The sequence below is a fragment of the Oncorhynchus tshawytscha genome, linkage group LG03 (genome assembly GCF_018296145.1).
Source record: "Oncorhynchus tshawytscha isolate Ot180627B linkage group LG03, Otsh_v2.0, whole genome shotgun sequence".
Classification (NCBI taxonomy): Eukaryota; Metazoa; Chordata; class Actinopteri; order Salmoniformes; family Salmonidae; genus Oncorhynchus; species Oncorhynchus tshawytscha.
In genome coordinates this window covers 21288480-21301833 of record NC_056431.1, presented here as the reverse complement: position 1 = coordinate 21301833, position 13354 = coordinate 21288480, and the positions used below count along the sequence as shown (strand labels likewise).

Sequence of the window (13354 nt, the reverse complement as noted above, 5' to 3'; positions counted from 1 at the left end):
GTTGTGAACAACTGTGTGCTCTGAGCTTCTGCTCTGTCAGCAGCATCATGGGAATTTCCCCTGCACTGTCAGTGTAACTACGTGGGTGGCTCCTCCCCCATAAACTAGCCCTGGATTATTATCTTAGTATATCAATGGTATTTAGATGGAGGTCAGTGGAGGCTGCTGAGGGGAGGACTGCTCATAATAATGGCTGGAATGGAGTCAATGGAATGGTATCAACCACTTTGATACCATTCCATTGACTCCATTCCAGACATTATTATGAGCCATCCTCCACTCAGCAGCCTCCATTGATGGAGGTAGGCAAAGAGTGGAACAATGCAGTTCAGTGAACCATGACTGAACCATGACAGTTACATGATCCCTCACAAAAACATACTTTGTATAGCTGTTCTTAAGAATTCTAAGCATGGGTCACTAACCATTCTGTTTTTTTGTTTATTTGTTTTGCTATTATACATGGGAAATGAGAGGAGAATTAGTTCCACGTTTCTGAGTTAGATCAAAGTTAGTGGGCAATACGCTAATATTAAACTATCAAAAGGAAACCTATTTTGATGCATAGCATGATCTTGATTGAAGATTCCAACAAATATCAGGTAGCCTGTAATAGATTGTGGATATGGATATGAGCAAATGTAATTTAACAACCACAAAATGGAAGTAGTGATAAGAAGTGCATAAAAATAAAGGTGAATTAATCATTTAGATTCTTACCTCAGTGCTACACCTTATTCTCCAATTTACAAAGCTCTGAAAGAAACACATAAATATATATATATATATATACACATACATATATATACATATATATATACATATATATGTATATATATACACATACATATATATACATATATATACATATATATATACACACACATATATACATATATACATATATATACACATGTATATACACATATATATGTATATACACATATATATATATATATATACACACACATATATATACATATATATACATATATATATGTACATACATATATATATGTAAATACATATATATACATATATATATACATATATATATACATATATACACACACACACACATTAATCATTTAGATTCTTACCTCAGTGCTACACCTTATTCTCCAATTTACAAAGCTCTGAAAGAAACACATAAATATATATATATAGACATATATATATATATAAATATATATATATATATATATATGTATACACACACATACATATATATATACATATATATACACATATATATACAAACACATATATACATATATATATATACATATATATACACATATATATGTATATATATGTATATATATATGTGTATACATGTATATGTATGTATATATATATGTATATATGTGTGTGTATATATATGTGTATATATATGTATGTATATATATACATATATGTACATACATATATATATATATATATACATATATATACACATATACACATATACACATATATATACACATATATATATATACACATATATATATATATATATATATATATATATATATATATATATATACATACACACACATATATACACTGCTCAAAAAAATAAAGGGAACACTAAAATAACACATCCTAGATCTGAATGAACGAAATATTCTTATTAAATACTTTTTTCTTTACATAGTTGAATGTGCTGACAACAAAATCACACAAAAATGATCAATGGAAATCAAATGTATCAACCCATGGAGGTCTGGATTTGGAGTGACACTCAAATTTAAAGTGGAAAACCACACTACAGGCTGATCCAACTTTGATGTAATGTCCTTAAAACAAGTCAAAATGAGGCTCAGTAGTGTGTGTGGCCTCCATGTGCCTGTATGACCTCCCTACAATGCCTGGGCATGCTCCTGATGAGGTGGCGGATGGTCTCCTGAGGGATCTCCTCCCAGACCTGGACTAAAGCATCCGCCAACTCCTGGACAGTCTGTGGTGCAACGTGGCGTTGGTGGATGGAGCGAGACATGATGTCCCAGATGTGCTCAATTGGATTCAAGTATGGGGAACGGGCGGGCCAGTCCATAGCATCAATGCCTTCCTCTTGCAGGAACTGCTGACACACTCCAGCCACATGAGGTCTAGCATTGACTTGCATTAGGAGGAACCCAGGGCCAACCGCACCAGCATATGGTCTCACAAGGGGTCTGAGGATCTCATCTCGGTACCTAATGGCAGTCAGGCTACCTCTGGCGAGCACATGGAGGGCTGTGCGGCCCCCCAAAGAAATGCCACCCCACACCATGACTGACCCACCGCCAAACCGGTCATGCTGGAGGATGTTGCAGGCAGCAGAACATTCTCCACGGCGTCTCCAGACTGTCACGTCTGTCACATGCTCAGTGTGAACCTGCTTTCATCTGTGAAGAGCACAGGGTGCCAGTGGCGAATTTGCCAATCTTGGTGTTCTCTGGCAAATGCCAAACGTCCTGCACGGTGTTGGGCTTTAAGCACAACCCCCCCCCCTTTTGGACGTTGGGCCCTCATACCACCCTCATGGAGTCTGTTTCTGACCATTTGAGCAGACACATGCACATTTGTGGCCTGCTGGAGGTCATTTTGCAGGGCTCTGGCAGTGCTCCTCCTGCTCCTCCTTGCACAAAGGCGGAGGTAGCGGTCCTGCTGCTGGGTTGTTGCCCTCCTATGGCCTCCTCCATGTCTCCTGATGTACTGGCCTGTCTCCGGGTAGCGCCTCCATGCTCTGGACACTACGCTGACAGACACAGCAAACCTTCTTGCCACAGCTCGCATTGATGTGCCATCCTGGATGAGCTGCACTACCTGAGCCACTTGTGTGGGTTGTAGACTCTGTCTCATGCTACCACTAGAGTGAAAGCACCGCCAGCATTCAAAAGTGACCAAAACATCAGCCAGGAAGCATAGGAACTGAGAAGTGGTCTGTGGTTATCACCTGCAGAACCACTCCTTTATTGGGGGTGTCTTGCTAATTGCCTATAATTTCCACCTGTTGTCTATTCCATTTGCACAACAGCATGTGAAATTTATTGTCAATCAGTGTTGCTTCCTAAGTGGACAGTTTGGAGTTACATTGTGTTGTTTAAGTGTTCCCTTTATTTTTTTAAGCAGTGTATATATATATATATATATATATATATATATATATATATATATATATACTACCGTTCAAAAGTTTGGGGTCACTTAGAAATGTCCTTGTTTTTGAAAGAAAAGCAACTTCTGTGTCCATTAAAATAACATCTGTAATCGAACACACAAATGCTGATGCTCCAGATACTCAACTCGTCTAAAGGCCAGTTTTATTTCTTCTTTAAATCAGCACAACAGTTTTCAGCTGTGCTAACATAATTGCAAAAGGGTTTTCTAATGATCAATTTGCCTTTTAAAATGCTAAACTTGGATTAGCTAACACAACCTGCCATTGGAACACAGGAGTGATGGTTTGCTGATAATGGGCCTCAGTACGCCTATGTAGATATTCCATAAAAAAATCTGCTGTTTCCAGCTACAATAGTCATTTATAACATTAACAATGTCTACACTGTATTTCTGATCAAATTTATGTTATTTTAATGGACAAAAAATTTGCTTTTTCTATCAAAAACAAGGACATTTCTAGTCGTAGAACTAGTAGAACTATAAAACAAATTACCTTGGACCACCAGAGAAACAAAATATTTTCACTGGAGGTCCAAGTCCATTTGTTCAATAGTGAGGTTAGATTATGTACCAAAACCACAAACCTTTCTCTTGAGGGAGATGGACAAATCTGTCCATGTTTTTACAAGCTGTTTGGGTCTGAAACGCCGTCACCACTTTATTATCCAATAAGGCACTGTCACGAGCTGGTTAAAAGAAAATACACCATTTTCATTGAGGACTACTTACAGTGCAAACATGCAAATATTGTTTGCATCTCTAAGCACATTAACCCTTTGGGCATCTATACCATGTCCTTGTTATACAATTTAAAACACATAATATGTAACATGAACATTGTATACATGTAATATTTAATTAAACAGCAATGTGATGTATTAATAATAGTATGTATCTCAATTCTTAGATTTTCTCAGCTTTGCTTCAATTCCTGCTATTCCATCACAGTATGGAATCATTGATGACTCCTGGGCTGACCGTAAAGCATGAATCTGTTGAGGGTGTCGTGTGTCTCTAGTGGGTCCAAGTGACGCTCTATCTCCTGCAGCAGGATACACTGGGTGCAGTTCAGCCACTCTCCACTCCACACTAGAGTTTGCAGCTCAGGCCTGCCTGTGTCAAACCAACCCGGGAATTAATTATTCAATGGGCTAACATAGTTTTGCTCAAGTTTTGTTCACACATACAGTGAGCTCCAAAAGTATTGGGACGGTGACACTTTTTGTTGTTGTTTTGGCTCTGTGTAAAGTGCAGACTGTCAGCTTTAATTTGAGGGTATTTTGATCCATATCAGGTGAACCGTTTAGAAAGTACAACACATTTTGTACATAGTCCACCCATTTTGGGGGACCAAAAGTATTGGGACAAATTCACTTATCTGTAAAAAGGTAAATATTTGGTCCCACATTCAGCGCACGCAATGACTATATCAAGCCTGTGACGCTACAAATTAGTTGTATGCATTTGCTGTTTGTGTTAGATGAGTTTCAGATAATTTTGTGCCAAATTTAAATGAATGGTAAATAATGTAGTGTCATTTTGGAGTCACTTTTATTGTAAATAAGAATAGAATATGTTGCATTCATGTGAATGCTACCATGATTACGGATAATGAGTGAGAAAGTTAGAGGCTTAACTATCATACCCCCCCAAAAAAATGCTAACCTCCCCTGATATTGTAATGGTTAGCAGTTAGCATGTCTTGGGGGTATGATATTTGTGTGTCTCTAACTTTGGGACCAAATTCTAAACTTTTGGACTACTTTAATTACACATAAGTGAATTTGTCCCAATAGCCTTGGTCCCCTTAAATGGGGGAACTATGTCCAAAAAGTGCTGTCATTTCTAAACGGTTCACCCAATATGGATCAAAATATTCTCAAATTAAAGCTGACAGTCTGCACTCACTGTAACTTCATAGTCATTGTATCATTTCAAATCCAAAGGGCTGGAGTACAGAGCCAAAACAACAACAAAAATGTGTCACTGTCCCAATACTTTTTCAATGGGTCAACATACTCATTGGCCCATTGAAAGTCTGAGTTAAAGGAACAAAACTCAAAGTAAAGTTAGTGGGAGTAGTTGTAAGTTACCTTCTGATGTCAAATCATCTTTGCCAGACTGAATAGTGTAGGTCCAGTTTTTCATAATGCAATGAACACCCCTAAAATGGAAAAAATATGTGCATTATCACACAGACAGCTTCTACTGTAATTTTGTAAACAACATTGACATTCTCCTATACTTTCAAATTGTTAATCAGTGTAGAATAGGCCACAGACATTGCAACGCCATATAGGGTGTAATTAAGCCTGTTGAACTGTGTACGACTGGGTCAAATTTGGGTCAGAAACAGACCAAGGATGTGTTCCAAATAATCTCTCACTTCTTCCGTTTCTCAATACTGTTATAAGAAACTCCCTCTAGCCCATGCATATCCGAATCCAATGCTTTTACATTCCTGGGGAGAAGTGAACAAGTGCACACTTCAGGAAGAAGGAGAGATAATTGGGACATAGCCCAAGTGGGCTTCTCTGCCAGTATGATTGTGTCAGCTATCCCTGGTCTCTTACACGCGCATGGCTCCGGTCAACAGTAGTGCATTTTCAGAGGTCTCATCCAGGTAAAACACAGTGCTGTCCATCTGTCTGAACATCTGCACATCCGACTCCTTCACACCAGCCGCTGCAATGAAGTACCATTTGCCAAGATACTGAGGGAGAGAGAGAGAGAGATTTGTGAAAGGAGAAAAAGAGAGGGGGAGAATTAAATGAAAGAAAACATCTATTTTAAGACATTACTGACAAAAAAAACGACCACCACTGTTAGGAAAAAAGTGGGTGGGGAAAGCGTAAGATGACAAGTGAAAGGCCCATGCGAAATAATCTGAAACTGAAACTGTGAAACCATTTGTTGAGGTGCTGTCCATATCAAGCCATTACGGAAACACCACATGAATGTCGATTTTCTGTAAGGTACAACCATATACTGTATGCTGTAGGACTCTAATTACACCATTCTGTCAAACCAAATCACATATGGTGGGATGTCTGTACAGCAAACCTCATTGTGTATGGTGTTTGTGGGGCTCACTTGTAAAAGTGACTCCCTGTATGTTTTAACTCAATATTGACTCCCTGTATAAATACAGTTGAAATAAAATAAATAAAACGGTTCATTATGGGTCACACATATTTTTTGTAAATATATTAAAAGACCAAAATGCAATAATAATTTGAGAGTCATCATGAAGGGCTCATGATATATCAGGGCTTGTGCATAATAACCTAATTGACAGGTCATAATAGTGGTAAAAACACAGATATTACATCTGCATATCTCTCTTACCTGTTGGGTATTGAGACTGCTTGTAGATAGGAGGACTGGTTGGGAGCAGGGGGAGAAGAGCTGACACAACCACCCATTCACAAAGAGCAAGAACGAATACACTTCCTTGGCCTCTAACATACCTGAACCACCTTAATCAACTTGTGGCCTAAAAGAAACCTGGCAATTGATCTCTCTTTCTGGGCTTGATATTTCTGTGTCCGGATTGAGCTTCGAACATTTTAGGATTGTGGTAATCATTAACCACTTGTTTGTTAGCACAACTTTCCACCATCCCACATAGTCCAAAGGCCCACAAACCAAAAGGTGTTGTTCCATGGTCCATGAAGCGGGACCGATAAATGTCAACATTATTGCCTATAAGTCTTTTTGTGTGGGTGGCCTTTAAAGTAAGAAGTGTTTGAGCATTTACCCAATTTTAGGAAATAGGCCTGCTTGTACACCCCCTATTCTCCTCACCCTCCATCAGCCCACATGTTGGTGGATGGGTTTCAATATGACTGTCATTTCTGCAGTCTACACTGGTTATGCACATCCCACAGGTTATTGAGGTTATCTTGTTTTGTAAGACAGTATCACAGCGCTAGAGTATCTACCAAGCGGTGTCAACGTAATTAATTATCCCTGTGCTATGCATTAGGGCCAGGAGTGTTCCTGACTATGTGAGCCTGAACAGGAAAAACTCCTGGCACACTACCATACACATACTCAACTTTTTGAGTGTTTTATACAGTAGGTAGACCTGAATAGGATGTCCTTGTTTTCTGATTTTTAAACAACTGTATTGTGCATATTCATTTGACTCGTGTCTGGAAGATAACGTTTTGATGAGGAGAACAAAGAGAACATTGCTTCCATTTGCTGCAGTCGGATCAACTTTTCAGGGGTTCTTTGTCTCTTAATGGAATACGCCTGACATTATGTCATTCTCTCTCTCTCTATACATACTAACAATGTCACACAACTACCCACTGGACACAAACTGAGGTTGAATAAACGTTGTTTCAACATAATTTGTCTATGCATCGTGACATGGAATCTGTGTGGAAAATACATTGGATTTGAAAAAAAGTCATCAACGTCATCGGTTGTTTTGAGGGTGAAATTTCAACCACCGGATGATGTTATCATGGTCACTGTAGTGTTATGCTTTATGTGAAGAATCTGGAGGTGAATGTCCCTTTGGTTGACTAATGAAACAATAAGTAACATAACACAGGAGACTTCACTGGACTTGTTACAACGGATGCACGCGGACCGACTTGCCCAATCACCTTTTATATGACGTCATGAATATACCTGTGCCATGCGCTATAATAAAATAGTTCCAATACAACACATCACCCTTTTTTCTTCTTTTAAGACACATGTTTCTAAAATGTCAAAACATCACATACTATTTATAGTTCATCACTCTGTAACAAACTTTTCTGTCTTTACAGTTCAACAACTCGTGAAACGTCGACCCATTTTCTGCCTTTCACATTCGTTAAAACAGTCGTTGTTTCTTCAACACAAACTATATTCTACTCTAAGGTGAGCTGGGTGGACTGCCAGTCACCTTCATAGCTGCAGTGGGGTTCTCCTATCGCATAATGCAGGCTGTGTGTTAATTACTGCACATGCTGTCCGTCTGGTAGTTTGACAACTGTACCACGAGAAGTCATGTGTACCGGAGTCTGTGGTTCTGTGACAGGAGGTGGGTCGGCATCTGGAATAGGTAAGTGCAACTCCGTGTCAAACTCTGGGTGTTCCTCTCCACCCTTTTGACAAGTCTCTGAAGCACTGTGGAAGGGTTTCAGGTGCTGTGGATTCCTGCGCAGCACTCCCGTATCTGTCTGGGCCAAGTATGACCTGGGTGTGTCACATCGTTGAAGCACTGAAGCCGTCTTTGTCCAGCCTTGTTTGTCGCCCAGCTTCACGTCGACGTTCACTCCGTGCTGGAGTTCTGGAAGGGGTTCTGATTTTATACCTGTTATACTTTGGCCGCATACTTAGGCCATCCTGTTGTCACATCGTGTTTCACCATCTGCAGCTCTGCATCTTGTTGTGTCTGCTTCTTGACGACATCAAGCTTGGTGGGTGAGATAAGCCGTGGTGTATGAACTGCATCATAGGCCTCAATTTCACTGGTCTGCTCTGCAATATCTCCTGTAACAGCTGCCTGGGGATGTCTGGAAAGGGTGTATATTATAACAAGCAGTTCCCCCAGCACATACTTGGCTGTAGGGTTATAACGCATCATGCGCATCAACAGTCTCTGACACCTCAAAAGGCACTAAGTCAAGGTCTTTACAGTTTATTAAGAGGTTTGTGATCACTCTGCAGTGTGAATGTATCTAGGCCATACAGATATCTGGTAAACTTCTCATATGCCCAGACTGCTGCGAGTCACTCCTTTTCTATCTGTGCATGGCACTTCTCTGCATCTGTGAGAGTCCTGGAGCAATAAGCTACTGGCTTTAACTGTCCACCTTGTTTCAGTAGTAGGACCCCACCTTACCCATAACTACTGACTATCGTAGGCTTTGTCATATCATAGTCAGGATCGAGAGAAAGATGAACGGAGCAAAGTACAGAGAGATCCTTTCTGAAAACCTGCTCCAGAGTGCTCAGGACCTCAGCAAAACAAAACAAACAAGCACAAACGAAACGTGAAGCTATACGAATAGTGCAGACAGGCAACTAAACATAGAACAAGATCCCACAAGCACCAAAGGGAAATGGCTACCTAAAAAAGAATCCCCAATCAGAGACAACGATAAACAGCTGTCTCTGATTGGGAACCATATCAGGCCAACATAGAATTACAAAAACACCTAGACCTACAAAACCCTAGACATACAAAAACTCTAGACAATACAAAACTAGTGTACCCACCCTAGTCACACCCTGACCTAATCAAAATATAAAGAAAACAGAGATATCTCAGGTCAGGGCGTGACACTTAGGGACAAGTCTCTGTATGTCCTTGAGTGGCCCAGCCAGAGCCCGGACTTGAACCCGATCGAACATCTCTGGAGAGAGATGAAAATAGCTGTGTAGCGACGCTCCACACCCAACCTGACAGAGCTTAAGAGGATCTACAGAGAATGGGAGAAACTGCCCAAATACAGGTGTGACAAGCTTGTAGCGTCATACCCTAGAAGACTCAAGGCTGTAATCACTACCAAAGTGCTTCAACAAAGGCTCTGAATACTTAAGTGATATTTCACAGTTGTTGTTGTTTTTTAAAATAAATTTGCAAAAATGTCTCAAAATCAGTTTTTGCTTCGTCATTATGGGGTATTGTGTGTAGATGGGCTTTTTTCGTCATCAATTTAATCACTTTTATAATAAGGCTGTAAGGTAACAAAATGTGGGAAAGTCAAGGGGTCTGAATACTTTCTGAATGCACCATATGTTAGATTCAAGTCTCCAAATAAAGGTTAAAGAACGGGATTAAGCCAGTGGCTCAAATTGAACTATCCAACCAGTAGATACGTTCTCTTTATATGTTGATATTTGGTTGCATTGTCAACCAAACACAATTCAAAATTGCTTTTGTAATACAGTAAATAGCCTAAAGTTAAGGCTATCTTACAAACTAATGTAACAGTCAACCTTAAAATGAGTAACATCCATGGCCACATTGAGGTTACTGTAACTATAAATGTCTTCTTATGTAGGTTAATCATATAAGGCGTTCATGTTCAAGATAGCATGCATAAAATAGCATTCACAATTGCTGTAATAATCAGCGTAACATCTCGAACGGAATTGATCACTTGCCCCATGTCTTTTTAATGTAATCTAAACTGCAATCCAGGTCACTTGGTTCTGCTATTAGACGAAGCACAGTGATAACACAATCTGTTGTATAAATAAACAACATTTCTGACATTGTCTTCTCATTTGAACTTTGCTGTGCTTTTAAAACCTGTTAGATGGTTAGGGGTCCTGCATGGTTCTGGTACCGACCGACATTTTCGCTTATAAATCGTTCTGTGGATACCGTAGATATAAATGGCTTGCATTGACGACAGCCCTGGTTCCCACCGACACAGTAGTATTTCTGAGCCTGTGTGACGTAGGATGTGATATCTGAAACCACCTACCATTTAATTCGCTTTTCGGACTGTCCATCAACTCCTAGCTGAACACCACATCACAGCAACCGAGCCACAGACAAAGCTCAAGCCTGCAATAGTTGCCTGAAATAGTTACATGCAACCAACGTCCTAGCGCAGCAGGAGACAGCGATTTCATCACGGTAGCACATTCAGAGATCGATTTATAGCCATTAATGTAAAATAAGTAATATATTTTAAACAAAAACAACAACACTTTTCTGTCATAAATAATGTGTTTTGAAAGGCAAGGTTTATTTGCATGTGGGAATCAGACTGTAAAGGAAAATATGTATCTAACGCCCCCTGCTGGACAATCTAGGGCTAGAATGTTTGCAGATCTGGTTGAGTTTGTGTGGTGGTGATCCCTTTTATTGGCCTACAGTAATGTCATAGTCAACATAGCTAATAGAACTAACGTGTTAGTAAACTCACTACAATCATGCAGTACAGTGTACAGTCAGCAAGCAGTTACACAGGCGGGCCCCGGTGGCAATAAATTAGTAAAACCAGAATCTTACCTTGACTTGGAAGAGTTTCAGTGTTAGATAGTCATAGCCAGCTAGAGAACATAGCATCCCTCTCTGTTTGAGCTGGGTGTTGAGTAGGCTAAACTAACTAGCTGCATTTCTCTCTCTCTTGCTTCTCCTTCATTTTTGAAGAAATTATTTTGTTCAAAGCTGTTCAACTATTGTCTTTCTCTTTGAGTCAACTACTCACCACGCTTTATGCACTGCATTGCTAGCTAGCTGTAGCTAATGCTTTCAGTACTAGATTCATTCTCTAACCCTTTGATTGGGTGGACAACATGTCAGTTCATGCTGCAAGAGCTCTGATAGCTTCTGGAGGACGTCCTCCAACCTGTCATGATTACTTTGTAAGTCTATGGAAGGGGGTGAGAACCATGAGCCTCTTATGTTTTGGATTGAAGTCAATGTACCCAGAGGAGGACGGATGCTAGCTGTCCTCCAGCTACACCATGGTGCTACCCTACAGAGAGCTGTTGAGGCTACTGTAGACCTTCATTGCAAAACAGTATGTTTTAATCAATTATTTGGTGATGTGAATATATTTAGTATAGTTCTCTAAAAAGGATAACTTTTTAATGTTTACTATTTTAATTTTTGTGAAATTCACTGAGGAGGATGGTTAATCAATCTGATTTATTTATAAAGCCCTTTTTACATCAGCCGATGAAATGCAGATGTAGAAGCACATTCACCTTCACACCCCTGGGCCAGACTACACTCAATCATAGGACCTACTGAAGAGATGGGTCTTCAATAAAGACTAAAAGGTCGAGACCGAGTTTGCATCTCTCACATGGATAAATAGACCATTACATAAAAATTGAGCTCTATAGTAGAAAGCCCTGCATCCAGCTGTTTGCTTAGAAATTCTAGGGACAATCAGGAGGCCTGCGTCTTGTGACCGTAGCGTATTTGTAGGTAAGTACGGCAGGACAAAATCTGAAAGATAGATGGGAGCAAGCCCACGTAATGCTTTGTAGGTTAGCAGTAAAACCTTGAGATCAGCCCTAGCCTTTACAGGAAGCCAGTGTTGAGAGGCTGGCACTGGAGTAATATGATCAGATTTTTTGGTTCTAGTCAAGATTCTAAACTAAAGTTCATTTAGTGCTTTATCTGGGTAGCTGGAAAGTAGGGCATTGCAGTAGTCTAATCTAGAAGTAACAAAAGCATGGATACATTTTTCTGCATCATTTTTGGACAGACAGTTTCTGATTTTTGCAATGTTGCATAAATGGAAAAAAGCTGTCCTTGAAACAGTCTTGATATGTTCGTCAAAAGAGAGATCAGGGTCCAGAGTAACGCACAGGTCCTTCACAGTTTTATTTGAGACAACTATTAAGATTAATTGTCAGATTCAACAGCAGATCTCTTTGTTTCTTGGGATCTAGAACAAGCATCTCTGTTTTGTCCGAGTTTAAAAGTAAAACATTTGCCGCCATCCACTTCCTTATGTCTGAAACACAGGCTTCCAGGGAGTGCAATTTTGGGGCTTCACCATGTTTCACAAAATGTACAGCTGTGTATCGTCCGCATAGCAGTGAAAGTTAACATTATGTTTCCGAATGACATCACCAAGAGGTAAAATATATAGTGAAAACAATAGTGATCCTAAAACAGAACCTTGAGGAACACTGAAATGTACAGTTGATTTGTCAGAGGACAAACCATCCACAGAGACAAACTGATATCTTTCCGACAGTTAAGATCTAAACCCGGCCAGAACTTGTCCGTGTAGACCAATTTGGGTTTCCAATTTCTCCAAAAGAATGTGGAGATCGATGTTATCAAAAGCAGCACTAAGGTCTAGGAGCACAAGGACAGATGCAGAGCCTTGGTCTGACACCATTAAAAGGTCATTTACCACCTTCACAAGTGCAGTCTCAATGCTATGATGGGGTCTAAAACCAGACCTAAGTGTTTCGAATACATTGTTTGTCTTCAGGAATGCAGTTAGTTGCTGCGCAACTGCTTTTTCAATTTTTGGGGGGAGGGGAATGGGAGATTCGATATAGGCCGATAGTTTTTTATATTCTCTGGGTCAAGGTTTGGCTTTTTCAAGAGAGGCTTTATTACTGCCACTTTTAGTGAGTTTGGTACACATCCGGTGGATAGAGAGCCGATTATTATGTTCAACATAGGAGGGCCAAGCACAGGAAGCAGCTCTTTCAGTAGTTTAGTTGGAATCGGGTCCAGTATGCA

At 39.8% G+C, this 13354-nt stretch overlaps 1 protein-coding gene across 3 annotated transcripts; it reads right to left on the bottom strand.

The window, feature by feature from the left end:
* Positions 1–438: 438 nt before the first annotated feature.
* On the bottom strand, positions 439–6791 carry apom (apolipoprotein M). 3 transcript variants are annotated; one of them, XM_024397325.2, is made up of 8 exons: positions 6517–6785; positions 5742–5881; positions 5262–5332; positions 4147–4281; positions 3753–3854; positions 1101–1136; positions 721–756; positions 439–607 (listed from the first exon to the last, which is right to left on the bottom strand). In XM_024397325.2, exons 1-6 carry the CDS (start codon positions 6634–6636, stop codon positions 1108–1110), a joined length of 597 nt encoding a protein of 198 aa, XP_024253093.1. In that variant the 5' UTR covers positions 6637–6785; the 3' UTR covers positions 439–607; positions 721–756; positions 1101–1107. The 3 variants fall into 3 exon arrangements, with proteins under 3 accessions (XP_024253093.1, XP_024253103.1, XP_042168069.1); XM_024397335.2 differs by lacking the exon at positions 1101–1136 and having other exon boundaries at positions 6517–6791; XM_042312135.1 differs by lacking the exon at positions 721–756 and having other exon boundaries at positions 6517–6788.
* Between the last annotated feature and the right edge of the window lie 6563 nt (positions 6792–13354).